Source organism: Dendropsophus ebraccatus, chromosome 12 (assembly GCF_027789765.1).
Source record: "Dendropsophus ebraccatus isolate aDenEbr1 chromosome 12, aDenEbr1.pat, whole genome shotgun sequence".
Lineage (NCBI taxonomy): Eukaryota > Metazoa > Chordata > Amphibia > Anura > Hylidae > Dendropsophus > Dendropsophus ebraccatus.
The window spans coordinates 54,139,633-54,151,720 of NC_091465.1; the positions used below are offsets into that span (position 1 = coordinate 54,139,633).

The 12,088-nt window shown below is 46.0% G+C and overlaps 1 protein-coding gene across 2 annotated transcripts in view; it reads left to right on the forward strand.

Moving 5' to 3' along the window:
* The window catches only part of LOC138769942 (myosin-10-like), a 273,325-nt gene that overhangs the window by 212,253 nt on the left and 48,984 nt on the right, over window positions 1-12,088 (forward strand). For both annotated transcript variants that reach the window (XM_069948702.1, XM_069948701.1), the window contains exons 34-36: window positions 857-1,069; window positions 1,156-1,317; window positions 4,078-4,206. In XM_069948702.1, coding sequence (XP_069804803.1) covers window positions 857-1,069; window positions 1,156-1,317; window positions 4,078-4,206 — 504 coding nt within the window. The remainder of the gene's footprint in view (window positions 1-856; window positions 1,070-1,155; window positions 1,318-4,077; window positions 4,207-12,088) is intronic.

A 12,088-nucleotide genomic window follows, 5' to 3' on the forward strand; every position in this document is an offset into this window, starting at 1 on the left:
CCACAGCTGTTGAAAGTTATTTTCAGCAGGGTTCCATGTATGTCACTGCCCCTAGCTCCTCCAGCTACATTGTCCTGGAACGGCTGATGGATTGGCCGCTCAGCAAGTAAGTGACTGCAGCAGTGCCCCTCCCAAGTCTATGGTTTGCTAAATGAGCGAGCCATCAGCCGCATATGTGACATTGCAGCTTAGGGAGCTGCAGGAAGCCGGTGGCTGTTGGATATAGTTAAGGAAGCGCTACAGTGGCACATGGACTGGTAAGTATACTTTATTATTTCCCGGCACCCCCCTGCCTGCCTGAGAATTGTTACGTTTCTTGAAAGAAGTCCCATGAAATTAAGTGGCACGCTATGCTGTTTGAATGGAGTGACTGAAAAGTTACTAAGAGTGAGCTAGCATTGCTGGTCACATACACAGCTCTGTGCAAAATTGCTATAGTAATGTGAAAGGTTTGGCGCTGGTTATATCTGGTCTATATAGGGTGGGCCCCTAGAATCAAATTCCCTGGTGGGCCTAACGCACCCCATTTGGACACTGTATACGTTCCCCCCTGCAGTGCTGAGCCAACAGACCCCTTGACCCCTGCCTCTCTTTTTTTTCTGCTGGACCCCTGCCACATAATTTTTTTAGGGCTTCCTGCTATGTCACAGTCCAGGGGAAAGTATCTGCTTAGCCAATGAGTGACTGAAGTGGTGTCCCACCCCAGTCACTGGGAATCCTGCACAAGTCTGGCCACTCAGCAGCAAAGAGGATATCTCTCCTCTCTATTAGACCCTATAGCAGCCATGGTGTTTATGGTATTTACTACCTTGATGCCACATGTAGGTATGAAGATAAAAATAATTTGACATTTCAGGTTCATGAATTGGAAAGAGCTAAAAGAGCACTGGAGCAACAAGTCCAGGAAATGAAGACCCAGATAGAAGAACTAGAGGATGAACTTCAAGCCATTGAAGATGGAAAACTTCGCCTGGAAGTTAACATGCAGGCCATGAAAGCACAATTTGACAGGGATCTCCAAAATCGTGATGACTCAAATGATGAAAAGAAGAAGCTCTTGATTAAGCAGGTACATTATATCTACAATCCTGTATTTGTCCTGTGGTGTACACATGTATACAGCAATCTGATTGTTTTGCTTACTTGTTGTTCTAGGTGAGAGATCTAGAGGTGGAGTTGGATGAAGAACGCAAGCAGAAGGCTCAAATTCTAGCTGGCAAGAAAAAATTGGAGATGGACCTACAGGACATGGAAGGTCAAATTGATGCTGCAAACAAAGGAAGAGAGGAGGCAATTAAACAGCTGAAAAAACTACAGGTAACTAAATACAAATGAAACTTTTTTACTTGGATTGTTTTAGTCACACTGAGCAGTTCCCCTTAGCTGCTACAGTGCTACATAAATAAATTGGGTGGTCCCCTAAGGACATCATTTTTTTATTCATCAATAGCTTTGAGTCTTGGCAAAAGGCAGTCAAACCAAATACTGATATGATTTAGATTCTCTTCTGGTCATTCACTTTGCATTTTAACTGATAAAAATAAACTATTCTTCTTTTGTTTTTTAAAACATTCTTACAATGCGGAGGTGTAGCTAGCCTCTCCTGCACCCGGTGCAAAGACCTAGTTTGCCCCCCCCCCCAATTAAATGGCAAAAATTTGAGTGCAACTATTATTTTTTATTTTATTTTTTGGTGCTGACTGCACTGACACTGACCCAAACACTGTTTTAGGTTATGTTCACACATCTTTTTCTGACCATGTTTAGCCTGTCTCCTACGTCCAAGAAAAGTCATTTTGTGAACACATCTATATAATGGATCCAAGCCCCACTCTAGGGCTATGTTCACACATGGTATTTTGATCAGCATTTGTAGCCAAAATCAGGAGTGAAGCTGTCAGGGCAAAATTATAATGGAAAGATTTGGCCAAATTCTGTGTTTTCAAACCACTCCTGGTTTTGGTTGAAAAAATACTGACGAAAAAACTGTGTGAGACCATGGCCTAGTTCTTTTTAGGCTGCATTCACACGTTCTGTGTTCGCTCCGTGAATCAGAGATGACACGGATGGTGAATGCCTGTCTGGTAACGGGGAAACAGTTTGAATCTCAGCATTGTAGTCACACGTCCGCGCAGCTTTAAACTCCCTGGCTTGCTTATTGCAGCTGCTGGCATAGATTGGGTACACTGTGGAGAATGTAAATATACTAAAGGGGAGGGGCAATCTGTGGCTCTTTAGGTTGCAGAACTACAGCCTCCGTCATGCCATGCTGACAGTTTGTGATGGGGGTTGTAGTTTTGCAACAGATGGGTCTTCAGCTACAACTTCAACTACAACCCCCATCATGTTGTGCTGACTGTCCCTGATAGGAGTTGTAGTTTTTGCAACAGCTGGGGTGGGGGGAGAAGATTAGGAAACAATGATTTTCAGACAGTAGCCCAGTACATTAGAGGGGGCAGTGGTATAGTTCATTTGGGCATGGTGGTGCATCATTAGGGGACAGTATTATAGATCATTTGGGCATGGTGGTACATCATTAGGGGCCGGTGGCATAGATCAATTGGGCATGGTGGTAAATCATTAGGGGACAGTGGTATAGGTCATAGGTCTCCAAACTGCGGCCCTCCAGTTGTTGCAAAACTACAACTCCCATTATGCCTGGACAGCTAAAGCTTTGGATTTGGCTGCCCAGGCATGATGGGAAATGTAGTTTTGCAACAGCTGGAGGGCCGCAGTTTGGAGACCCATGGTATAGGTCATTTGGGCCTAGTGGTACATCATTAGGGGCCAATGGCATAGATCATTTAGGCATGGTAGTACATTATTAGGGGAGAGTGGCGTAGACCATTTAGGAATAGTGGTACATCATTAGGGGACAGTGGTATAGATCATATGGGCATGGTAGTACATCATTAGGGGACAGTGGCGTAGATCATTTGGGCATGGTTGCCCAGTATATTAGGATCGGTGGCGTAGATCATATGGGCACGGTTGAACAGTATATTAGGATCTGTGGCTTAGATCATTTGGGCATGGTGGTATCATTAGGGGACAGTGGCGTAGACCATTTGGGTATGGTGGTACATCATTATGGCACGGTTGCACAGTACATTAGGATGGGGTCGTCTGAGCAGGATGAAGAAGAAGCGAATATGAACAACTCTGATAAGGGAAGAAGTTGCCTGTGAGACTGCATCTGGGGGGTGGGGCAAGCTGAATAAACAGAGAAGTGTTTCTAGATACTGGAGGAGGTATGTTTGAGTGAATAAAGGGTTTATGGCTGCTGTTATTGCACTATAGTGTATATCTACCTACCCCCTCTTGTCATGCTGACAGGTTATATGGACAGCCCTAACACAGGACACATAGTGTGCCTTCCCTACACTGTCCCCTCTCTGGCTGCCCAGGTCTCCTATGTCAGTCACACATATTTAGTGCAGTAAAAAAGTCACTAGATTTAACCCTTACACTTCCCTCCTGGAGAGATTACTGCTCCATTATCTGCGGCAGGGCAGTGAAGAGGTAAATCTACTGACTTTTTTTGTGCTAGCTAAATGTCCCTGAACAGCAGACCAGGGAAGCTAGAGACCAGCTGACTAGCCCTCATCCCAGACCCTGCACTTACCACAACTAAAGTACACTCCCTTCATGTGCAGAGAGATTACCTGTGACAGCTCTCTGCAGGCCGGGTCGGTGGAGGTGGTGCATCCTGCATGCTGTTTATCAGAGCAGTGAAGAGATTTCCTGCTGGTGCAAAGGTCAGGTCTCCTTTGCTGTGTGGTAAGTTCCCCGCCCCTCCCCCCTCCTCCACTCTGCCCCCACTGCTGGAGGAGAAAGGGATTGCTCTGCAGTAGGAAGCAAAATAACTTGGCTTGCTGGCATCCCCTGGTCTCTGCTCCTGGGGCAGCTGCACCCCCTGCTCCCCCCTCGATATGCCCCTGGACTACGCAGCATTGTTCTAGATCTGTCTGAAAATTTGGACATTAAGAATATAGAATTTCAATAAATTCATGAATGATGTGATTTTAGTGTATTATTTGAAAAAAGAATTATGTTGTTATATGTCTTGTATTGCAGCTTCAGTTGAAAGAAGTATGGCGTGAAGTGGAGGAGACTCGGTCATCTCGAGAGGAAATGTTCATCCAATCAAGAGAAAATGAGAAGAGACTGAAGAGTTTAGAAGCAGAACTTCTCCAGCTACAAGAGGTTTGCCACTTCTGAAGAATTAGCTACTAAGAAATCAGTAGATTGGTTGCATACTTAGATTACAATAAAGCTAGGCATTAACAGTCTAATTAATCAAGCCCTGTTTAAAGATGTCAATGCCTATTATACTAAGGGGTTTAGATGACTGTCTAAAGGTGGGCATATACCTTCAATAACTGTCAGCCAGCCAGTCCACAGATCCAAGATGCATAAAAATGTTTTCTTTATTCAAACATCACACCGATGCATTTCGAAGTCTAGCCCCTTAGTCATGGCAATTTAAAGTGACTGTACCACCAGGCCCAGGCTTGAAGCACTGGAGGCGGGCCGACCCACCCTTAGTGGGAAAAAAACCCAGCCCCTCCATGACGTCACTCATTAGAATCAATAGAACCCTATCATAGAGGGGAGGGAGTTTCCTCCCACTAAGGGTGGGTTGGCCCGCCTCCAGTGCTTCAGCCTGGGCCTGGTGGTACAGTCACTTTAAATATACAACGAGCTACAGATAGATAGCTATGCAAAGGAAAATCCACAGCACTCCCGGATTAGTGAAAAAAATTCAAACTGGTGTTTATTTCATAAGTGTTTCATCATATACAGCAATCGTGAGACGCGACGTTTCGGCGGCCATCTGCCACCATTTTCACCATTAAAAATGGTGGCAGACGGCCGCCGAAACGTCGCGTCTAACGATTGCTGTATATGATGAAACACTTTGAAGTTTTCAAACAGTTTGAAGTTTTTTCACTAATCCGGGAGTGCTGTGGATTTTCCTTTGGATATGTGAATACGGTACTAGAATCAGACTTGGATTTGCTGGCACCCCTTACTACCTGGAGGTAGTGCTGCTTTCTGTATACTTTACTGTAGATAGATAGATAGATAGATAGATATAGATATTTGATAATAGTGCAATTGAACAAACAGGCCCCAAACAAGGTAGGGCTATGTTGAAACTAGAGAAGTTTAAAATTCATTTTGCAAAGTTTGTGAATTTTGGGTTGCATTTGTAAAAAAAATTGTGAATCGAATGCAAAAGAATCTCATTAAAACAGCCAAACTATAGTAGCTACAATAGTGGGACTATTACAGAGTAGTGATTTATTTTTTTAACAGATGTTGTTACAGTGTGAACAATTGGAAAACAACATTTAAAAAAATTTCACTCACCTAGTCAATCATTCAATTTCTGCCATAGACTGTAGTGGACCGTGGTTGATCAGTGGCATTATATCAATTTTCTCCCAGGACAGCGCTAGACATTGGTAAATGAGTGGCGTAAAAGGACACTTTCTCCCAGAACAGCAGTGGACATTGGTGAATCAGTGGTGTATACTTAAAGCGCAACTATAAAATATTTTGACCATTCAGTTTTAGTTAGCTTAGGTCATGATAAGACTTTTTGCAATACACATTAACCCCTTAGTGACCGCCGATACGGCTTTCTACGGCGGTCACTAATGGGCCTTATTCTGCTGCCATCAGCTTTTTACGGCGATGGCAGAGAATAAGATTGCGGGGCCGGGACGGCCCCCACCCCATCCCCCCGGCTACCGGAGGTAGCTGAGGGGTTGGGGCAGTGTGTGGGGTCCGTCCCGGCCCCCCCCCTTACCGACGATCGCCGCTATTAACGTTATAGCGGCGGCCGTCGGTAAAGAGGATTACCGGTGCCGCCGCCACCTTTCATCTCCCCCCGCCGTGAATCTACGGCGGGGGGAGATGAAATAAGTGTATATCAGACCCCAGATCAGACCCCCCTAGTGCCCCGATAACTAACCCCCCTCCCCCGGCGGCCATCATTTCCAAGATGGCCGCCGCCATCGCTGTGAACCGACTAACGTCGGTTCACAGCGATTAAAAAGTTAAAATGAATGAAAGCCCCATGCTCTCCGCCACCGGAGGTAGCGGAGAGCATGGGGCAGTCATCGGGGACCCCCCTGTGGGGTCCCGGTACAAGCGATCAGCGGTATATACTATATACCGCTGATCGCTTGTACCATGTGCTCCCGGCACTTTTTATCCCCTGTCACCATAAATGATTGGTGACAGGGGATAAAAAGTGATGTCCCCCCACCCCCCAAGTCGCCCCCCACCCCCCCTGTCACCCCCGTCCCCCAGTCACCCCCCCTTCCCCATATACTCACCGGAACCCACGGAGCTCCTTCCTCCTCGACGTCCTGGCTGGTTATGAAGTGCGCATGCGCTTCACAACCAGCCAAGCTCTGAAAATTTAAAGTGACAGAGACCAATTTGGTCTCTGTCACTGAACTATGATTACTGTGATAGAAAATATCACAGTAATCATAGTAATACAGTGAAAATGAATATGTAAAGTACAAAAAGTGACAAACATACAAAAAAATAAAACACACACTTTTTATTATAGTAATAATTACAGTTTACTCCCAAATTACCCCTAACCCCTCCCCAGATTACCCGTAACCACCGCACGTTGCCCGTAACCACCGCACGTTGCCCGTAACCACCGCACGTTGCCCGTAACCACCGCACGTTGCCCGTAACCACCGCACATTGCCCATAACCACCGCACGTTGCCCGTAACCACCGCACGTTGCCCGTAACCACCGCACGTTGCCCGTAACCACCGCACGTTGCCCGTAACCACCGCAAATTGCCAGTGACCCCCTCCAGATTGCCCGTAACCACCCCAAATTACATGTACCCACCCCAGATTACCTATAAGCACTTCAGTTTATCAGTAACAATCCCAGATTGTCTGTAACCCTTCCAGGTTGCACATAACCCCCCCAGGTTCCCCGTAATCATGCCAGATTACATGTAACCCCCCCAGATTGCACGTAACCACCGCGCGTTGCCTCTGACCACGCCACGATGCCTCTGACCACGCCACGATGCCTCTGACCACCGCACGTCGCCTCTGACCACCGCACGTCGCCTCTGACCACCGCACGTCGCCTCTGACCACCACACGTCGCCTCTGACCACCACACGTCGCCTCTGACCACCACACGTCGCCTCTGACCACCCCAAATTGCCAATGACCCCCTCCAGATTGCGGTGCCCATGTCAGATTACAGGTACCCACCCCAGATTGCCTATAAGAACTTCAGTTTATCCGTAACCACCCCACGTTGCCCGTAAGCACCCCAGATTGTCAGTAAGCACTGCAGGTTGCGCGTAACCACCCCACGTTGCCTGTAACCACCCCAGATTGTCTGTAAGCATTGCAGGTTGCCCGTAACCAGCCCACGTTGCCCTTAACCACCCCAGATTGTCTGTAAGCACTGCAGGTTGCCCGTAACCACCCCACGTTGCCCGTATCCACCCCAGATTGTCTGTAAGCACTGCAGGTTGCCCGTAACCACCCCACGTTTCCCGTAACCATCCCAGATTGTCTGTAAGCACAGCAGGTTGCCCGTAACCAGCCCACGTTGCCCGTTACCAGCCCACGTTGCCTGTAACCAGCCCACGTTGCCTGTAACCAGCCCACGTTGCCTGTAACCAGCCCACGTTGCCTGTAACCAGCCCACGTTGCCGTAACCACAGCAGGTTGCCCGTGACCACCACACGTTGCCCATAACCACCACACGTTGCCCGTAACCACCCCGCGTTGCCTGTAACCACCCCACGTTGCCTGTAACCACAGCAGGTTGCCCGTGACCACCCCATGTTGTCCGTAACCACCCCAGATTACCTGTAACCACCTCAGGTTGCCCGTAACCACCCCTGGTTGCCCGTAACTACCCCACATTACCTGTAATCTCATTTTTTTTATTTTATTTTAGTAACTGCGCTATTCTAATAACCATTACTAGCTGCGGTTTTGCTCCTGTAAATTGGCGCTCCTTCCCTTCTGAGCCCTGCTGTGTGCCCGTACAGTGGTTTATGCCCACATATGGGGTACCGTTTTACTCAGGAGAACCTGCGTTACAGATTTTGGGGTACGTTTTCTCTCCTGTTCCTCGTCAAATTGAGAAATTTCAAACTAAACCAACATATTATTGGAAAAATTCGAGTTTTTCATTTTTACTGGCCAATTTTGAATACTTTCCTCTAATACCTGTGGGGTAAAAATGGTCACCACACACCAAGATGAATTCTTTGAGGGGTGCTCTTTCCAAAATGTGGTGACTTTTGGGGGGAATCTATTCTGCTGACACTACAGGGGCTCAGCAAACGCACCTGGCGCTCAGAAACTTCTTCAGAAAAATCTGCACTGGAAATGCTAATTGGCGCTCCTTCCCTTCTGAGCCCGGCTGTGTGCCCATGCAGTGGTTTATGCCCACATATGGGGTACCGTTCTACTCAGGAGAACCTGCTTTACATATATTGGGGTGACATTTCTCTCCTGTTCCTCGTGAAATTGAGAAATTTCAAACTAAAGGAACATATTATTGGAAAAATTCGAGTTTTTCATTTTTACTGTCTACTTTTGAATACTTTCCTCAAATACCTGTGGGGTCAAAATGCTCACCACACCCCAAAATAAATTCTATGAGGGGTGCACTTTCCAAAATGGAGTGACTTATTGGGAGATTTTACTCTGCGGACACTACAGGGGCTCTGCAAACGCACCTGGCACTCGGAAACTTCTTCAGCAAAATCTGCATTGAAAAAGCTAATTGGCGCTCCTTCCCTTTTGAGCCCTCCTGTGTGCCCATACAGTGGTTTACGCCCACATATGGGGTACCATTGTACTCAGGAGAACCTGCGTTACAAATTTTGTGGTACTTTTTTCCTCTTTTTCCTCGTGAAATTGAGAAATTTCAAACTAAAAGAACATAATATTGGAAAAATTTGAGTTTTTCATTTTTACTGTCTACTTTTGAATACTTTCCTCTAATACCTGTGGGGTCAAAATGGTCACCACACACCAAGATGAATACTTTGAGGGGTGCACTTTCCAAAATGGAGTGACTTATGGCGAGATTTTACTCCGCTGGCACTACAGGGGCTCTGCAAACGCACCTGGCGCTCGGAAACTTCTGCAGCAAAATCTGCATTGAAAAAGCTAATTGGCGCTCCTTCCCTTCTGAGCCCTCCTGTGTGCCCATACAGTGGTTTATGCCCACATATGGGGTACCATTGTACTCAGGAGAACCTGCGTTACAAATTTTGGGGTACCTTTTTCCTCTTGTTCCTCGTGAAATTGAGAAATTTCAAACTAAACGAACATATTATTGGAAGAATTTGAGTTTTTCATTTTTACTGTCTTCTTTTGAATACTTTCCTGTAATACCTGTGGGGTAAAAATGGTCACCACACACCAAGATGAATTCTTTGAGGGGTGTACTTTCCAAAATGGGGTGACTTATGGGGGGTTTTCTCTCTGCTGACACTACAGGGGCACTACAAACGCACCTGGCGCTCAGAAACTTCTTCAGCAAAATCTGCATTGGAAAAGCTAATTGGCGCTCCCTTCCTTCTGAGCCCTGCTGTGTGCCCATACAGTGGTTTACGCCCACATATGGGGTACCGTTGTACTCAAGAGAACCTGCATTACAAATTTTGGGGTGCTTTTTGTCTCATATTCCTTTTGAAAATGAGAAACTTTAATCTAAACGTATATATTATTGGAAAATTAAAATTTTCAATTTTTTTACTGCCTAATTGTGAATACTTTCCTCCAGCCCCTGTAGGGTTAAAATGCTCATTATACCCCTAGATTAATTCTTTAAGGTGTGTAGTTTCCAAAATGGGGTCACTTATGGGGGTTTTCAGGATACCAGACTTCTAAATCCATTTAAAAAAGAACTGGTCCCTAAAAAAATCAGTTTCACGAAAATGTGATAATTTGCTGATAAATTTCTAAGCCCCATAACACCCTAAAAAAGTAAAATATGTTTACCAAATTATGCCAGAATAAAGAAGACATATTGGTAATGTGACTTAGTAACTAATTTATGTGCTACGACTTTCTTTTTTTAGAAGCAGAGAATTTCAAAGTTCATAAAATGCTAATTTTTTTTATTTTTCATGATATTTTGATGTTTTTCACAAAAAACACACAAAGTAGTGACCAAATTTTGCCACTAACATAAAGTGCCATATGTCACGAAAAAACAATCTCAGAATCGCTAGCATACGTTAAAGCATCACTGAGCTATAAGAGCATAAAGTGAGACAGGTCAGATTTTGAAAAATTAGCCTGGTCATTAAGGCCAAAACTAGCTGCAGCACAAAGGGGTTAATAACCTAAAATGAACAGTTTTTTAAATACATAAGGCTGACTATGCCCTTACAGCTCTGTCTGGCTCTAACTTATTTCTGCATTCCTGCTGGACACGCCCCCTCCCTGCAGATCCGTCCTGAGTGTACGGACTCTGACAGGAGGATCAGATAACAGCCCTGACACAGACAGAAACATAAACAAAACCTCCTCCCCCCCTCCCCTCACCTCCTAGCAGCACGTTCTCCCCCCTCCCCTCACAGAGGTGACTAAGCAGAGCTGAGGGTGTTGTGTGTGAGGAGCAGCGCAGGGGAGGAGATGGATGGAGGAACAAGTGTTTCCAGTGCCAGTTTCCAATGTACTGCATGAGGGAGAGTGGGTGAGTCACTGAGGGGAGGACTACAAGTCCCAGCACAACACAGCTGTAGTCCTTCCATAGTACATATAACTTTTACTGTCAGATGTTTACAACAGGTCCTCCCCCTGTCTGGCTGACATTATCCTACAGTGTTATGAGAGCAGATGACTGTATCTAATCCCACTGTGTGTGATACCATCTGCTGGGGCTCTGTATCTAATCTTACATTGTGATACTATATGCTGGGGCTGTATCTGATCCTGCTATGTGTGATACATCTGCTAAGGTGCTGGTCAGTGAATGGAGGGAGCCGGCCAGAGAGATGAGGGATAGGCCACGCCCACATTCTCTCAGCCAGAAGAAAAATTCATTTATTCCTCTGAGCCAAACAACTGGTGATATCTCAGCTAGCGCACACACTATGAACGCAGTTTAGGGCTCTTTTTAAAAGGTAACACGAGGGCTTTTTATTTGAGGAATTTAATTTTTTGGCTACTGAAATTATAGTTGCGCTTTAACTTTTCTCCATGGACATCATTGGACGCCGGTGGATCAGCCTTGTTAAATGACACTTTCTCCCAGGAGAGTAGTAGACATTCCAAAGCGGAAGCCCCATCATGGGCAAAGATCCTAGAAGGCTCCAGAACAGAGAAGGCTTTACATGAATTATATTAAATGAAAGAGTGGCAACACCCTTAACCCGTAGGCGACCCTGGACGTACCCGAACGTGCAGGGCGGCCCACAGGTGCCGTGTCCCCGGTGCCGCATGTTGCCCGGGACCGCGGCTATTAGCAAGCACGGTCCGATCGCCATGCCCGCTAATTAGATAATCGCATGCAGCTGTCAAAGATGACAGCTGCATCCGATTACCTGATGCAGCCGTTCCCTGGTGTCTAGTGGCGGAGATGGGGCCCCCCCCCCCGGGACGTTGTCCCGGAGGAGCGATCTCAGTGTCTGTTACTTGGGTCTCCGCCAAAATGGTGCTGATCCTGGCTTGGCATTCGGTTGCTTCCAGCTGCAGCAGCTGGAAGCAATCGAGTGCCTATTCGATCTATCTAGCATAGATCTGTATGAGAGATCAGTGTACTTATACTAGAAGTCCCCCATGGGGGCTTCTAGTATAAGTGTAAAAGTAAAAAAAAAAAGTGTAAAAGTGTGAATCACCCCCCTTTTCCCATTTTATAAATAAAAATAAATAAATAAAAATGTTTGGTATCACCGCGTGTGTAATCGCCCGAACTATTAATTAATCACTTTCCCAATCTGGTACGGTAAACGGCATAGGCGGCAAAAAATACCAAAGTGTAAAATTGCACATTTTTGGTCGCATCAAATCCAGAAAAATTGACATAAAAAGTGATCAAAAAGTCGC